The sequence below is a fragment of the Callorhinus ursinus genome, unplaced genomic scaffold (assembly GCF_003265705.2).
Source record: "Callorhinus ursinus isolate GAN/ISIS: 27379988/994484 unplaced genomic scaffold, GSC_fseal_2.0 scaffold57, whole genome shotgun sequence".
Classification (NCBI taxonomy): Eukaryota; Metazoa; Chordata; class Mammalia; order Carnivora; family Otariidae; genus Callorhinus; species Callorhinus ursinus.
Window position 1 is genome coordinate 4,379,802 of NW_027397119.1, and position 15,200 is coordinate 4,395,001.

The 15,200-nt window shown below is 34.2% G+C and overlaps 1 protein-coding gene and 1 long non-coding RNA gene across 11 annotated transcripts in view; one reads left to right on the plus strand and one right to left on the minus strand.

Annotated features, from left to right (window-relative positions):
- CAMSAP2 (calmodulin regulated spectrin associated protein family member 2) overlaps positions 1-15,200 on the plus strand; it is a 108,140-nt gene that overhangs the window by 70,138 nt on the left and 22,802 nt on the right. For 2 of the 5 annotated variants that reach the window (XM_073884601.1, XM_025855174.2), the window contains exons 5-7: positions 9,232-9,264; positions 12,248-12,389; positions 12,689-12,828. In XM_073884601.1, coding sequence (XP_073740702.1) covers positions 9,232-9,264; positions 12,248-12,389; positions 12,689-12,828 — 315 coding nt within the window. Of the gene's footprint in view, positions 1-9,004; positions 9,046-9,231; positions 9,265-12,247; positions 12,390-12,688; positions 12,829-15,200 lie in introns of those variants that run through there. The other 3 variants (XM_073884602.1, XM_025855173.2, XM_073884603.1) reach the window with 2 other exon arrangements.
- The window catches only part of LOC112811199 (uncharacterized), a 54,918-nt gene continuing 52,667 nt past the window's right edge, over positions 12,950-15,200 (minus strand). For all 6 annotated transcript variants that reach the window (XR_012375840.1, XR_012375839.1, XR_012375837.1 and 3 more), the window contains one exon: positions 12,950-13,247. This is a non-coding gene — a long non-coding RNA (uncharacterized lncRNA). The remainder of the gene's footprint in view (positions 13,248-15,200) is intronic.

Below are 15,200 nucleotides of genomic sequence, written 5' to 3' on the forward strand. Positions count from 1 at the left end.
TGTCTCTTCCTCCTTTGTCCCCCAGTCATTCCTGTTACTTCCCTCCTTTTCTCTTTTTCATCCTGTAGGAGTTGAAACCTTTGCTCCCAGTTTTGCTCCTGGCTCTAATCAGGAATAAGCTAAGATAGTATCACCCTAAGTTATAACACTGATGGCCTTTTCCCATAGAAATCTTGTTTATTTAATATAATGATTAAATTCTGTAGTATTGCATACACATCATGAACTAAATGGGGATTTTATTTGCTGACATAGTAGCCAATAAATATAATTTTATGGAATAAAAAATGCCATTTATATTCCAAACAGTGTAAGTGACCTTTAAGAAAAGCTATATGGAATCTGGACACTACTTGTGTTATACCTCTTTGATTTTTAATAGCACTTAGTCTCATGCAATTGCACAAATTAACCTCACAACCAATATTTGCTAAGTGAGTCATTGAGTAAATGAAGAAATGAATGTGACTCATTTTTAAATATTTGGATTAATACATATTTTTATTTTAGTAGAATACATATTTTTATTTTCAAATGAATTTTCTTTTTTCCAATTGTTAGAGTCTTTGTGAAAATTTCACATAAACTGTGTTAATTTTACATAGTCTTACTGCAAAGCGTAGGTGTCATCATTATGAAGAACCACTCTGTGACAGCATAAACTAGGGAAAGAAATCTCTGTTACCTAACAATGAGATTTTTGGCATTTGAACTGGTTGGTTTGGCTGGAAATTTAATCACTTCATTCTTGATTTTTATTCCCGTAGAAGCAAAATTCTTGATCCTTTTCTCCTTTTAGGGATGAGAGGTAGAATGATTTGTTCTTTTTTATTGCTATATAATTGGCAAGAAGTTGCCACATCCCCCACCTACTCAAGCTTGCTGACCTAGTGACCCAGATGCTAGCCTTGTTGTCTATGATTTATCCAGCTATAGACAGAGCCCATGGTTTGGATGATAACATTTCTTACCTTTTGTCCTTGCCCACCTATTCTCAACTTAGATGTCCAATAAAATCTATTTTATGAAACTTCCTTTTATAACCATCTTCTTGGTAAAATATATGCATATGTTGAGGGATACTTGTACTGTATTTTTTTTTTTTTTACTTCTTCAGACTTTAATTTAGTGAGCTAACATTTCCTCATTACCAAAAATATTGCATAATTGATAATTGTCCATGTAATTTCTTTCTTTTTTTTTAGTCTGCAGGTTTATCCCTATTCATTTTTTTTTAAATTAACATACAAAGTATTATTTGTTTCAGGGGTACAGATCTGTGATTCTTCAGTCTTACACAACACCCAGCGCTCACCACAACACATAACCTCCCCAATGTCCATCACTCAGCCCACCCCATCCTCCCACCCCCCTCCTCTCCAGCAACCCTCAGTTTGTTTCCTAAGATTAAGAGTCTCTTATGGTTTGTCTCCCTCTCTGGTTTCGTCTTGTTTCATTTTTTCCTCTCTTCCTCTATGATCCTCTGCCTTGTTTCTTAAATTCCGCATATCAGTGAAATCATATGATTATTGTCTTTCTCTGATTGACTTATTTCGCTTAGCATAATACCCTCTAGTTCCATCCATGTCGTTGCAAATGGCAAGATTTCAATTTTTGATGGCTGCATAATATTCCATTGTATATATATACCACATCTTCTTTATCCATTCATCTGTTGATAGACATCTGGGCTCTTTCCATTCTTTGGCTATTGTGGACATTGCTGCTATAAACATTGGGGTGCAGGTGCCCCTTCAGATCACTCCATTTCTCTTTGGGGTAAATACACAGTAGTGCAATTGCTGGGTCATAGGGTAGCTCTATTTTCAACATTTTGAGGAACCTCCATTCTGTTCCAGAGTGGCTGCACCAGCTTTCATTCCCACCAACAGTGTAAGAGGGTTCCCCTTTCTCCACATCCTCGCCAACATCTGTTGATTCCTGACTTATTAATTTTAGCCATTCAAACTGGTGTGAGGTGGTATCTCATTGTGGTTTTGATTTCTGTTTCCCTGATGCCAAGTGATTTTGAGCATTTTTTCATGTGTTGTCTTTGGAGAAATGTCTGTTCATGTCTTCTGCCCATTTCTTGATTGGATTATTTGTTTTTTTGGGTGTTGAGTTTGATAAGTTCTTTATAGATTTTGGATACTAGCCCTTTATCTGGTATGTCATTCTGTTGATGATGTATTTCTGATTGTTGAATGGGTTGGTGTCCTAAGAAAGGCATTTTAAGTAGTACCATGTCCTAGGAAAATGTTTTTGTTTAAGCAGTTTACTAATGTTGTTTTCTCAGGTTTCTTTTTTCAAGTTGCTCTTTTTCCTTCTAATATTCCTTTTTATTCTAAAGTAGGATGCCCAGTTAAATGTGAATTTCAGAGAACACCAAAAAATTTTTGGTGTAAGTTGCATGAGCATCTCATATTTTTATTTGCTAAACCTGGCAACCCTACTTAAAAGATCTCTAAAGTTTATAGCCAATGACATTGATTCCAGCATTCATTCTTTTAAGGAGTTTGTACAAAGTGCTATGGTAAGATGAGTATGGACTTAAAGTCAGAATAGTTCTGCCACGAACTAGCTTCATGACCTTTACCAAGGCACGTGACCTCTCTGGGCCTCATTTTCTTTATCTGTAAAAATTTAAAAGTTGAATTAAATGGCTTCTAAATTCTATGACTAAAATGATTCTCAAATTTTCCTTTCTTAATATATTAGTAAAAGTAAGGGATTCAAAGCAAAAGGTTAGTGAAAAGATTAAGTAGTTTAAGTAGATTAAGTAGTTGGTTATTATGAACTTTCATATATATGTGTGTGTGTGTGTGTGTATATGTGTATATATATATATATACATATATATATAACTTGTAGATTTATGATAACTGTGGGAGTGAAATATCTAAGAACGTTTTCTATAAGATGTGGGACTTGAGTGGGGCCTTAGTAGGTTTTATGGTATCTGCAAAGTAGGGCACTAGGTCATAGGGAATAACATGAGTGGAGACATGAAGTTACAAGTAAAAGACATATTTGGGCATTAGTAAGTAGACCATTTGGATAGGTTTTGAGATAGCTGCAAATTCATGGGTTTGTATTCTTAAATTTACAATACTAACTATATAGAGAGTAAAATTTGTTTCTCATAATATTAAAGACATGTCTATTCAATGTAACATTTGCCTCTTTTAAAATAAAAGTACTGGTGAGATATATTACAGAGGGTTGGGAATTGGATGAAGGAATTACCTTTGGAGAAAGGATATTAACTGAGCTCTAATTGCTTTTTGTTTAAAGGTATAGTCTCAAAATAGACTACACTTTTCCCAGTGAGACAGTAGGTGAATGCTTATACATCTTTGCTTGACTACCTCAGCCCATGTGAATTTCCTGTTTTACCAGAGTTCCTTAGCAATTAAAAACTACGACCAACTTTTTGTTTTAAATTCTGTTTCTTCAAACAGTACCTGAGATACTATTTGAAAGATCTTTTTTTAATAACATCAATTTTTTAAAAGTTTTTATTGAATCCAGTTTTGTTTGTTTAAGTAAGCTCTGTGCCCAGTGTGGGGCTTGAACTCACGACCCCAAGATCAAGAGTTGCATGCTCTACCAACTGAGCCAGCCTGGTGCCCCAAAAGAAAGATTCTAAAGTCAAATGCATTTGAGAAATGCTGCCTTGTCTGTGCCCCTTTAAAAATGTTACAGCCCATTTTAGTACATTGAAGGCCAGTTAAGAAGCCTGTCTAGCTGTTTCTCAAACATATTTAATCTTTGACCTCTTTTGTGAATGACATCTACTAACATCCTGTAGAATTAGTGTTATTTGGAGCATGCTTTGGGAAACATTGATTTATAACTTAAAATTTTGTAATTGGTTAAGTTGTCTCATATATATGAAACATTTAATGTTCTAATACAGTACATCATTTTCAGATACATCATTTGCATTGACTCTTAGATTTACCTGGTTTCTTTTTCCTATCATTATTTCACTCAAATAATTGTGAAGACTTGACCTGCCTAAATTAGATCATTTTTAAGGAATTCTACCCCTAAGATTCTGTTCTATAATTATAGTTTATTCTTGTGTGGGCTTTTGTGGTCAGTGCTGATTCATTTCTTTCTTTATACCTATTGCCAATATATCTTTTCTCTTTCATTGTCATTTCTCACCCCTACTGGTAAAGTAACTTACCAATCTAGAATATGCCCCTGTTGTGTTATCAACTCATTTTAGTATGAGGAACTTTGCATTTTAAACATTTTTAAAATTCAGAGATGGTACCATGACTTTTTCCAAGCAATATTTTATAAAGATGACTTGCCCTGGAGAGACTTAAATATTAGTTAGATGTCTTAGTACTATGATTTTTATCTTTGCTTAGGAGGGCTGTAAAAATTAGATATCTTTAACAGCTCTATAGATCTTACGCATTTGGACACACTCTACAAAGATTTGGATTGGTATAGACTTAATATAGCTTTTTAAGAATATTTATTTTGAAGTATTTTAGACTTATAAAAATATTCAATATAGAAAAAGAGCGCTATATACTCCTTACCCAAATTCATCAATTTAACATTTTGCCGCATTAACTTTGTGCGTGTGTGTGCATGTATGTCTGTATATACACATACGTAGATATATACATCGCACAAACACATATGTATGTAAATGATTCTGAAACATTTGAAAGAGGGTGCATACATCATATCTCTTTATGTTTCCTAAGAACAAAGCTGTTTGTTTGTGTAACCAAAGTACAGGTGATTAAATGTTAGTATAATACTTTGATCAGTCTTATAGCCTGTATTTCAGTTTTGTGCTCAGTTGTACATTATAATATTTTTTTCAGTATAAGATCCAATCCAAGATCATGTAATATATTTAGTTTCATATCTCTAGTCTTCTTTAAACTGGAATAGTTCCTTAGCTTTTCTTTTTTGTTCATGACCTTGACATTTTTAAAGAATACAGGTCATTTTCATCCCTCAATTTATTTTTTTCTGGTATTTCCTTACAATTAAATTAAGGTTGTGCTTTTTGGACTAGAATTGTGTCCTTCTCACAGTATTATATCCAGAGGCATGTGATATCCATTTGCCCTTACTAGGTAATGTTAATTTTGATCACTTGGTTAAGATATTGTCTGGTTTCTTAACTTCATAGTTATTATTTTTACTTTTATTTTTTTTTTAAAGATTATTTGACAGAGAGAGAGTACAAGCAAGGGGAGCGGCTGGCAGAGGGAGAGGGAGAAACAGGCTCCCCACTGAGCAGGGAGCCCCATGCGGGGCTCGATCCCAGGACCTTGGGATCATGACCTGAGCCGAAGGCAGACGTTTAACAACTGAGCCACCCAGGCGCCCCCTATTTTTACTTTTATAATAAGTAATTTGAGAGGACATTGATATTTACAGTTGACCTTTGAGCAATGCAGGGATTAGGGGTGCCAACCACCCATGCAGTTGGAAATCTGGTTATAACTTTCGACTCCCCGGAAACTTAACTACTAATAACTTATTATTGACTGGAAGCCTTACCAATAACATAAATAGTTAATTAACATGTATTTAGTATGTTATATGTACTGTATACTGTATTCTTACAGTAAAGTTAGAGAAAATGATATTAAGAAAATCATAAGAGAAAATATGTTTCCAAGACTATACTGTATTTATAAAAAACAAAACAAAACAAAACCACAACCCCTATGTGTAAATGACCTGCGCAGTTCAGGCCTGTACTGTTCAAGGGTTAACTGTACTTATTTGCCCAATTCTACGACATATAAAATAGCTTCAGAATTGCTATGTGTAGGGCGCCCAGGTGGCTCAATTGTTAAGCGTCTGCCTTCGGCTCAGGTCATGATCCCAGGGTCCTGGGATCGAGCCCCACATCGGGCTCCCTGCTCAACCAGGAGCCTGCTTCTTCCTCTCCCACTCCCCCTGCTTGTGTTCCTTCTCTCACTGTGTCTCTCTGTCAAATAAATAAATAAAAATCTTAAAAAAAAAAAAATTGGTATGTGTATACCAATATGAAAAAGGAACCTACTAAGGAGTTTAAGACTTGTTTGCAGTTCCTTTTTCTTTTTAAATTTTTTTGGTTTGTTTTACCCTTTTAATGCTTTTATATGTTTTCCAGTTTTATTGAGATCTAATCGACATGCAGCACTGTATAAGTTTAAGGTGCACAACATAATTATTTGACTTACACATACTGTGAAATGATGACCACCGTAAGTTTAGTTAACATCCATCATCTCATATAGATACAGTGTAATTCCTTTTTCTTTAGATTGATAATATGTGGTCAAAACGCTGTGTTCTAAAATTACTTGGGTCCCCACCACCACTACCACCGCTTCATTGTAGTTCTGTTATTCCTTTGAAATGTATTTGGTTTTATTGGTTTCTGTTTTCATTTAGTTTTTATGGGCTTTTTTGCTCCATCCTTGTTGATATAATTTCATTTTTTGAAAATGTAAGACATTAATATAATTCCAAAAGTCAAAACTATGCAAAAGTTGTACTTAGAGAGGTATCAGTCCCCTTATCTCTTCTACCTCTTTCCTGTCCCTCACTCCCCACCAACCCGTATAGGTAACTAGTTGGCTTATCCTTCTTGTTCTTGTTTTTATAGAAGTAAGCACGTGTATATATGTTTGTTTTTTCTTCTTTAACAAAACATATTTAATCTTTCACAATTTGTGTTTTTCAATGACAGTATATCCTGGAAATTACTCCCCATAGTCCCTAGATATCTTCCTCATTGTTTTTTGCAGCAGCATAGTACTCTCTTGTGTGTATGAACCGTAGTTTCTTCAACCACTTTCCTATGGGCATTTAAGTAATTTCCAGTATCTTGCAATTACAAATAATGCTACAAAGAATAATGTCCTTTTGTATTCTTGGATTTTCAGGGTAAATTACATAGAAATTGGATTGCTAGATTGGAGGGTAAATGCCTATGTAGTTTTGGTAGCTAGTGCCAAAATCTTCCCCAAAGGGGTTTGTACCATTCTACATTCCTGTCAGCAGTTCAGCACAACTTTTGGACCTACAGCAATAAAGAGATTCTTAAATCTAATGGGTTATGAGGTGACAGGTAACACTACGATTAACTCCTTAAAGAATTCCAATTTCATGAGGTCTTCAGTGTAGACCAGGTCAAACCAGCATCCTCCCAAAGTGTCTTGAGAGCACCCAGAAGTAGTTCAGGAATTATCCCAAATCCCAGAGTGATTGTGAATATCCAGAGGAAAACATAGAACTGTTTGGAGAGTATTAATGGCAAGACCTAAAACAACCAAAATTTAGGGTGAGCCAAATGTGTGAAGAAGACAGTAAAAAGGAGTGCTGAAAATTAGAACTATTCCAGAAAATCTGAACTGCCCAGGTTGGTCTTTGTCATCAGTAAGGACTTAATAAAAAATTTTCCACCAGTTGTCTGTGCCCTTTTAAAAACGTTTTGGTCTCATAGTTACATCTTAAAACAGAATTTGAGGTTGCAGTTTGCCTAGCTGTTCTCTGAAAATTAAAAGGAGGGGGCAGTTGCTGTTCACTTCAGAAATACAGTTATTCTTTAGCAAGGAGCTTTTGCATATATTTGAGCTTATGGAAGCATGAGGTTATAAGCATGAATAGCAAAGATATGTTTGTTCTTTTAGTATATTTACTTTTTTTAGTCCTATTTCCTTCAGCTAGGCAATCTATATGGTTTTCCTTTTTCCTCAAATAGGATTGCTATCACTAAATTAGGTCAGTGGAGAGGTGGGAGGAAGGCCAGTCAGAGCATCTGAATTAGTAAAAAGTCCTATTGAATATTTTACAAGATATATAGAAATACAGATATATAGAACCATTAGAGACTCCTTTGCATATCTTCTGTTTTAATAGTTCACAATAAATTTCTTGTTATTAGTTTGTGTATAATGAATTTTTCTAGTCTCAAAAACAAGAAAACCCCTGTTTTTGAAATTTCTACTATACATTGGGATCCTGACACATTTTCAGTGGCTTCCTTTGCTTCTGTTCTTGTACTTTTTATGGTTATCATAATTGCAGCTGCCCAAAACTTCTGGTTAAATGAGAGATTAAAATACATGTAACAAAATTATTAAGGTTATTCTTCCTGATGCAATAAAGAAAACTTATTGGACATGTTCTCTCTTTATGGAAAGTTGGTATTTTTCTGATTCTTGAGGTGACATTTTTCTGATTCTTGAAGTTCTTGAAAAATTTATATTATTTTCCAAATAATTTTATTTTTACAGTTAATTTTATGTAGGAAAACCTTTTTTTTTTTAAAGATTTTATTTTTAAGTAATCCCTACACCCAGCGTGGGGCTTGCACTCACAACCCCAAGATCAGGAATTACACACCCTACCTACTGAGCCAGCCAGGCACTGCTGCAGAATAAACTTTCTACATAAAAGTTGAACGTGAATTTTAACTCAGACCCCATTTAATTTGGTTTGTTCAGTAAATGTTTATTCAGGGCTGTTAGAGATTGTGCTGGGAAATATAAAGATAATCACAAATTATTAATTTATATTAACTGAAATTAACTGAGTTTATTCGTTTTAAAGTAAAATTATATTTTTGGGGATACCTCTAGATAGTAAAATTAATAACACATATTCTCTTTATGTAAGTAGCTACGTGCTTTAGAGACTAAAAATCTTAGTAGGAATTGCCACTATCCCATTAATTAAAAGAAATTCTTCATATAGTTGAAATGATTATCTTGTTCAAGTCTACAGTGCTATTTGCTTTATTCATACACTTACTGATATAGTCTTCTTTTCTCTTTGGAAAGAAACTCTGCCATATCAGACTTGGTTTACTATTTCTAAGCATTATAATGACTGCAAATCCAGCCCTGGAATCTTTCTACTTCCCTTTTGTGATACAGATTTACTTTTTAATATGATGTGTGATTCTAGAACTTGGGAATAAAATTCTTTGCTGCCAGAGTACACAGAAATCCTGAGCATCTGAAAAATGAATTGTGTTGGGAGAGGAGATGATGGGAGGAGAAGGTAGAAGTCTTTATCATTAGGAACCTATATATTTTAAAATATTAATTAACATTTAAAAATATGAGAACTATAAATTTGGAACTCCACTATCAGAAGCTTTACTGTCACTTGTTAATTAAAAATCATTCTGATGAATTTTCCCTTTACCTTTTGCTTTCCCTTTTTTCCCCACTGCTTCCTCTGAAGTCTCCTTCCAAATGGTTTTGGAAACTGGTTCCAGTAAGTTTGCCCAGCTACTTCAATTTGCTCTCCAGAATTGTAGAATGGTATTGTTTATGTCTTGCTGGTATAGTCATTTCATATAATTCTGTTAGTTACTGCATTGAGATTGGATTTTAAGGTATTTGATCATAATATAAAATAAAAAGATTAAAAAATCTAGCCAAAGTTTGGATTAGAAGCTTTAAAAGTAGTTTAAAGCATAAGCATTCTTTTGTTTGTCCTGTTGATATTTTACAGACTGTCAGTAACTAGGTTAAAAACATGCATGGATAGAGATTCTTACTAGTTTTAATAACTTCAGGAAAAGTAAATATGAATTGCACATGTAAATTACTTGTATTTTTAAATCTCTTTTAAGGAATCATTTCCTGAGTTATAGGGTACACTTTTTGTGTGATAAAGAGACATTTTCTCAATGGCCATACCAGTATTAGATCTAAACTATATTTGGTTCTGATTTGACCTGAAGGGTTGTTCTTTAAGGATTAAATCTGGGTGGTTAGGCCACTTAAGAAGTATTTTATGCCCTCAGAAATAAATATATAACTTAGAAATACACAGTAGTTTTTGGAAGGTAGAAAATACAATGCCCCTTTTAAATATCAGATTTCTGTTTGTAGAAAGAACAGGGAATGTTTCCATACAGCAAGTTTATAAAACCATATAATAAGGTCAAGTATAAAAGATGACAACTTTCATGAACTTCAAATGGGAATTGTACATGATTTCAAGATTAAAAGTTGATTTACCTGATAACATCTTTTAGGATATAATCTTCAAGAAAATGTTTTAGCATGCCTCTCATAAATCCCAAATAATCAGTCTATTCTAAACCATCTACATTTATTGCTAAAGCCTTATAAGGCTCTGTGTATGTGTGTGTGCCTTGTATAGAAGTGCTACTTGGCAGAGAGCAGTAAGACAAATCACAATTCAGTCTTTTATTCCATGACCCTGGCGCTCAGCTCAGTCCAGTTCAGATTACAGGCTGCAAACAGGCTACTCCTGGAGATCTGGGAAGTTTGGGAATGAGCCCAGCCAGCCAAGTTAGAGGATTTCTAAGAGGGAGACTCTTTTGTTTCTAGCTGGCCAGAGAAAGGAGTGTAAGGATCTAGAACTGTGGCTTACTAAATGTGAGAAGGGTAACTTGAGGTTAGAAGATGCTACTGGCTGATTTCTTCTTTCTCACCCTTCCCTTCACTTCTCTGCTCTTTTTTCATGGTTGAATTTTAAACTCTACTAGCAGCAAAGTGAGGAAGGTTTCTAAGGATATTAAAATCAGTAATCAGTTAAAGAATTTATATAGTGTGTGTATGTGATTTTTTCTGAATATAGGTACTCTTGAGTTTGGAACATACCATTAAATACAGATGTCTAGTGTGCACTGATTAAAAGAATAAGCTCTCTGAGTATTTCAAGAGGAAAAAAATGTTCCATGAATCTTGTTCTTGGGTAGCCAGAGAGAAATAGGAATAAATATTTCTTTCTTCATTAATCCATATACTTTTCTGAGGGATATCATTTAAAGGAAGTTTAACCTTACCACCACAAAGTAAATGTTTCCTTTCAGTAAATTATTTTTATGTTTTTATTCTCACAAAAGTATTTTATTTCATAATATATATATATTTAAAGATTTTATTTATTTATTTGACAGAGACACAGCGAGAGAGGGAACACAAGCAGAGGGAATGGGAGAGGGAGAAGCAGGCTTCCCACGGGGCAGGGAGCCCGATGTGGGGCTCGATCCCAGGACCCTGGGATCATGACCTGAGCCGAAGGCAACCGCTTAACGACTGAGGCACCCAGGCACCCCTCATAATTATATTTTAATTATAAAATATAGATAACCAGTTCAGATGGAGTTAGAAGAAAAATTAGTTTTGGTTACTTTAAAAAAACTTTAAATACCAGTAATGAATATAATCATAAATTTTTCTAATAAAATACTTCAGTATGCATTTTCATTAAGTCTTCAGCTTTATTTCCTTGGCTTTAGGAGAGCTGACAGCTAATAACAGACCAACCTTTAGTTATTGCTTACTATGTGCCCAGCAGTGTGCCTAGCACCTTACTTCATCCTTCAGTGGTACTATCAAGTAGGTACTATTATTATCCCCATTTTACAGATGGGGAAACTGAGAAACGAGAGTTTAAGTAATTGTCCAAGATCACAGAGCTAGTAAGTGGCAGAACCAGGATTTGAACCCAGGTAATCTGACTTAAGAGCATGTCTCATTTTTAGAGAACTGTCTTATAAATTTGTATCCAGTCACACCAAGCAGTCTTTAAAAAACAAAGATTTCTTCTGTTTTTCTGAGGGGGAGCAGAAATCCTTATATTTGCTCTGTTATTGGTGAATGAAACCTCAGTTGGGTTGGTTTTTTCAGTTTCAAAGTTGTTATATTTTATTTACATTATCTTAACATTCAAATACCAAACCAGAATATTTTGGTGATATTCTAGTTCCTCAAAGTGATGTTTCTTATTGCCAAATTTCCTGTAAGAATAGTATCGTATTCTTATACCTGCTCCCCAATTTTGAGAACTCTTATAATTCTTTATGCTCTAGTAGTACTCTTGCTCTTCGCATATAAGAACTTGTGGTCTAAATTAAGTCCAGCATTAAAATAAATGTATTTTATTATCTACAAAAGAACATAACTGATGATTTGGATACAAAATGTTCAGAATCTGTTTTGTGATGCTTTTATATTTAAATATTTAGCTTAAAGGTCATTTCATGTAAATTGGCAATATAATGTTATATTAAGTACTTTGAAACTATAATGCTGTTGCTCTGTATTTTACTTTGGTAAAGTAATGTCTAGTATTATTTAGAAAAGAAGGATGTTGCTGAATAATTCTCATTTCTCTTGGCGTATATTACTGGTACATTAGAATCTACAATGCTATTTTTTTCCTGTATATTGTTTAGGATTTATTTATTTTCATCTCTCTTTTTTTTTTTATATTGTAGGCTCGTTATAGGAAGGAGCAGACATTGCTCAAGCAACTGCCCTGCATTCCGTTGGTAGAAAATTTGTTGAAAGATGGTACAGACGGCTGTGCTTTAGCTGCTCTTATTCATTTTTACTGTCCTGGTGTTGTCAGATTAGAGGGTAAGTGTTCCAGTGAAATATTTCTGGGATTTAGATAGATGGTGACAAGTATTGAGACAACAGTATTTAATAAGTAATGAGGGCTTAAAAAAAATTTATATATAATCCTGAGGAAGATAGTTTAGTAAAGCAGTGCTAAGTCTTTCTGTGTAGCAGCCCCTATATTTATTTGTATGTGTTTGTAAAACAGATTCCACATAATTGTGTATTTGTATTAAGCCACTAACTATAAGATAGATATGAAATGTATATTATCAAATTAACCCACAGTCATCACCTTGCTCTTTTCCTATTTGAAGATATTTGTTTGAAAGAAACCATGTCTTTGGCTGATAGCCTGTATAATCTGCAGCTGATTCAAGAATTTTGCCAAGAATATTTGAACCAGTGTTGCCATTTCACCCTAGAAGATATGCTGTATGCTGCTTCATCCATAAAGGTAAATTAAATAATTCTTGGTGTTTTTGTTTTGTTTTGAGGTTTTTGAAAAAAAAATATAACTAGATATATAAATGGCATAGTCACTATAAGCTTACAAATTAACTAATATCAGTCAAAAGAACTTTTGGAAAAAGTTTTATTTTTCTGCTTATTTTAGGTTTTTAACGCACTGTTAGCTACAGGTTTCTTTTACAAGACAAAACTAAACTTAAAAGTTGTGGTTTTTTTCTCAAAACTGACCTGTTGTCCTAAAGTTAGCAAAATAGAGGTTAAGCCACTACATGTTTCTGAATCTTAGACAGATGCTATGATAGTATGCTGGGAGCATAACGGAAGTTCTGGTCACTTTCAGCATTCAACAGGACTGTGGAATATGGGAAGAAGGAATCCTTAAGGTCCCAGGACTTGAGACAAAACCTAGGGAAAGAAAAAGGGGAAGGAAAATGTTAAAATAGTCTGGAAATGAACCTTTTAAAAAGGAATTCAATTTCATGAATTTGTCCCCTTGCTTCAGAATACCACACACTGCCTTTGAGCTGTAGGCCATGCTCACTGGTTCTTTCAAGAAATAGTTATTGAGCACCTAGTAAGGTTCGGGGTGGTTGGGATAATTAAGTGAATAAAACCAACATCCTGTGTTGGTAAGTTCCATGTGCTGGTGGAACTTACTTTGTAGTGGTGAAGAGAGACATGTGTCATGCGTAACTGCTTCTGAGCTGCAAGTTAAGAAGCAGCTGCTTGTTCCAGAATTTTGTGATGTGACTTAATACCCCGGTATTCCCAGCAGCTCATAGCTACAAAGTTCCTTCATATCTCTTACAGACCTGCCTAAAGTTTACCAGTTCTGCTTTAGGGTTTTAAGGATGAATAATCTTATAATAGATTTTTTTTAAGTCTGGCTGAGAGGAATAACTTTGTATCATTCTACTCACAGTTCCAATATCAACTTTAATAGAAACTGCTAACGGACCCCTTTTACCATGATACTAGTGCCTCGTGGTTCTTGACGTTCTTACTTTCTGATCTCTTTTTCCTTCACCCACTTCTGGATCACCACAGGTAGAAGAAAGAGCCACAGGTAAAGGCCTTTCCAAAATAAGCCACTATTCCTATTGACCCAACACGGGCCCACTCCCCACTACCTGACACATCAGAAGAAAAACATTCATTTATTTTGAAGGTTCTACCTTGCCATTTTTATCAAAATGGAAGATAGGAAATAATTATTTCCATATATATCTTGTTAATGCCTGTTCTGATACTTGCCTTTAAAAAATTTAAATATTACCTCTATAATCTCAAAGAATTCATTTCATTAAATACATTGAGACATAAGATCGAGTACATTTGTTTAAGTTGCTTTCCTTGGAATTCCAATAAATAATATATAGCCCTGATGTTTAAATTGACTTAGTCTGAGCATGATCTACATACAAAGACATTTTCTTAAATCAGGCATATTTAAAATAGATAACTGACAGACACCTGTCAAAATGGCTAGAGTAAAAAAGAAAAGAAATAAAAGTGTTGGTGAAGATATGGAGAAAAAGGAACCCTTGTGCACTGTTGGTGGGAATGCAAACTGATAAGCCACTATGGAAAACAGTATAGAGGTTCCTCAAAAAATTAAAAATAGAATTCAGTAATTCCACTTTGGGTATTTACCCAAAGAAAATGAAAACACTAATTTGAAAAGATAAATACACCCCTATGTTTATTGCAGCGTTATTTACAATAGCCAAGATATGGAAGCAACCGAAGTGTCCATCTACAGATGAATGGATTAAGATGTGGTGTATACACACACACACACACACAAATATTACTCAGCCATAAAAAAAGAATAAGATCTTGCCATTTGTAACAGCATGGATAGACCTAGAGGGTATAGTGCTAAGTGAAATCATTCAGAGAAAGACATATGACTTCACTTATATGTGGAATTTAAAAAAACAAGTGAACGAACAAAAAGACAAATTAAAAACAAAAACAAAAACGGACTGTTAAATACAGAAAACAAACTAGTAGGTTGCCAGAGGGAGGTGGGTAGAAGGATGGGTGAAGTAAAGGGGATTAAGAAAAAAAAATAGGTAACTGTCTACAGAAACGGCTTTGGTCACTTTCTGTATTATTTATTAAATTATTAGAACCACAACTTTGACTTCCATTGAATATTTTAAGACTAATAGTTGGAAACAGTTCATCTTAGGAGGGACACAAAGTATTTTTGTAATACATTCAAGCTGTTTAAAGGAAGAAGGTGTAGGTATTTTTTACTGATCCGGAAAGCTCTCCAAGATGTTATTAAGTGAAGAAAGTGGGTAGCAACCATTATAGCATGATGTAATTTATATATTAAAAACAATTTTT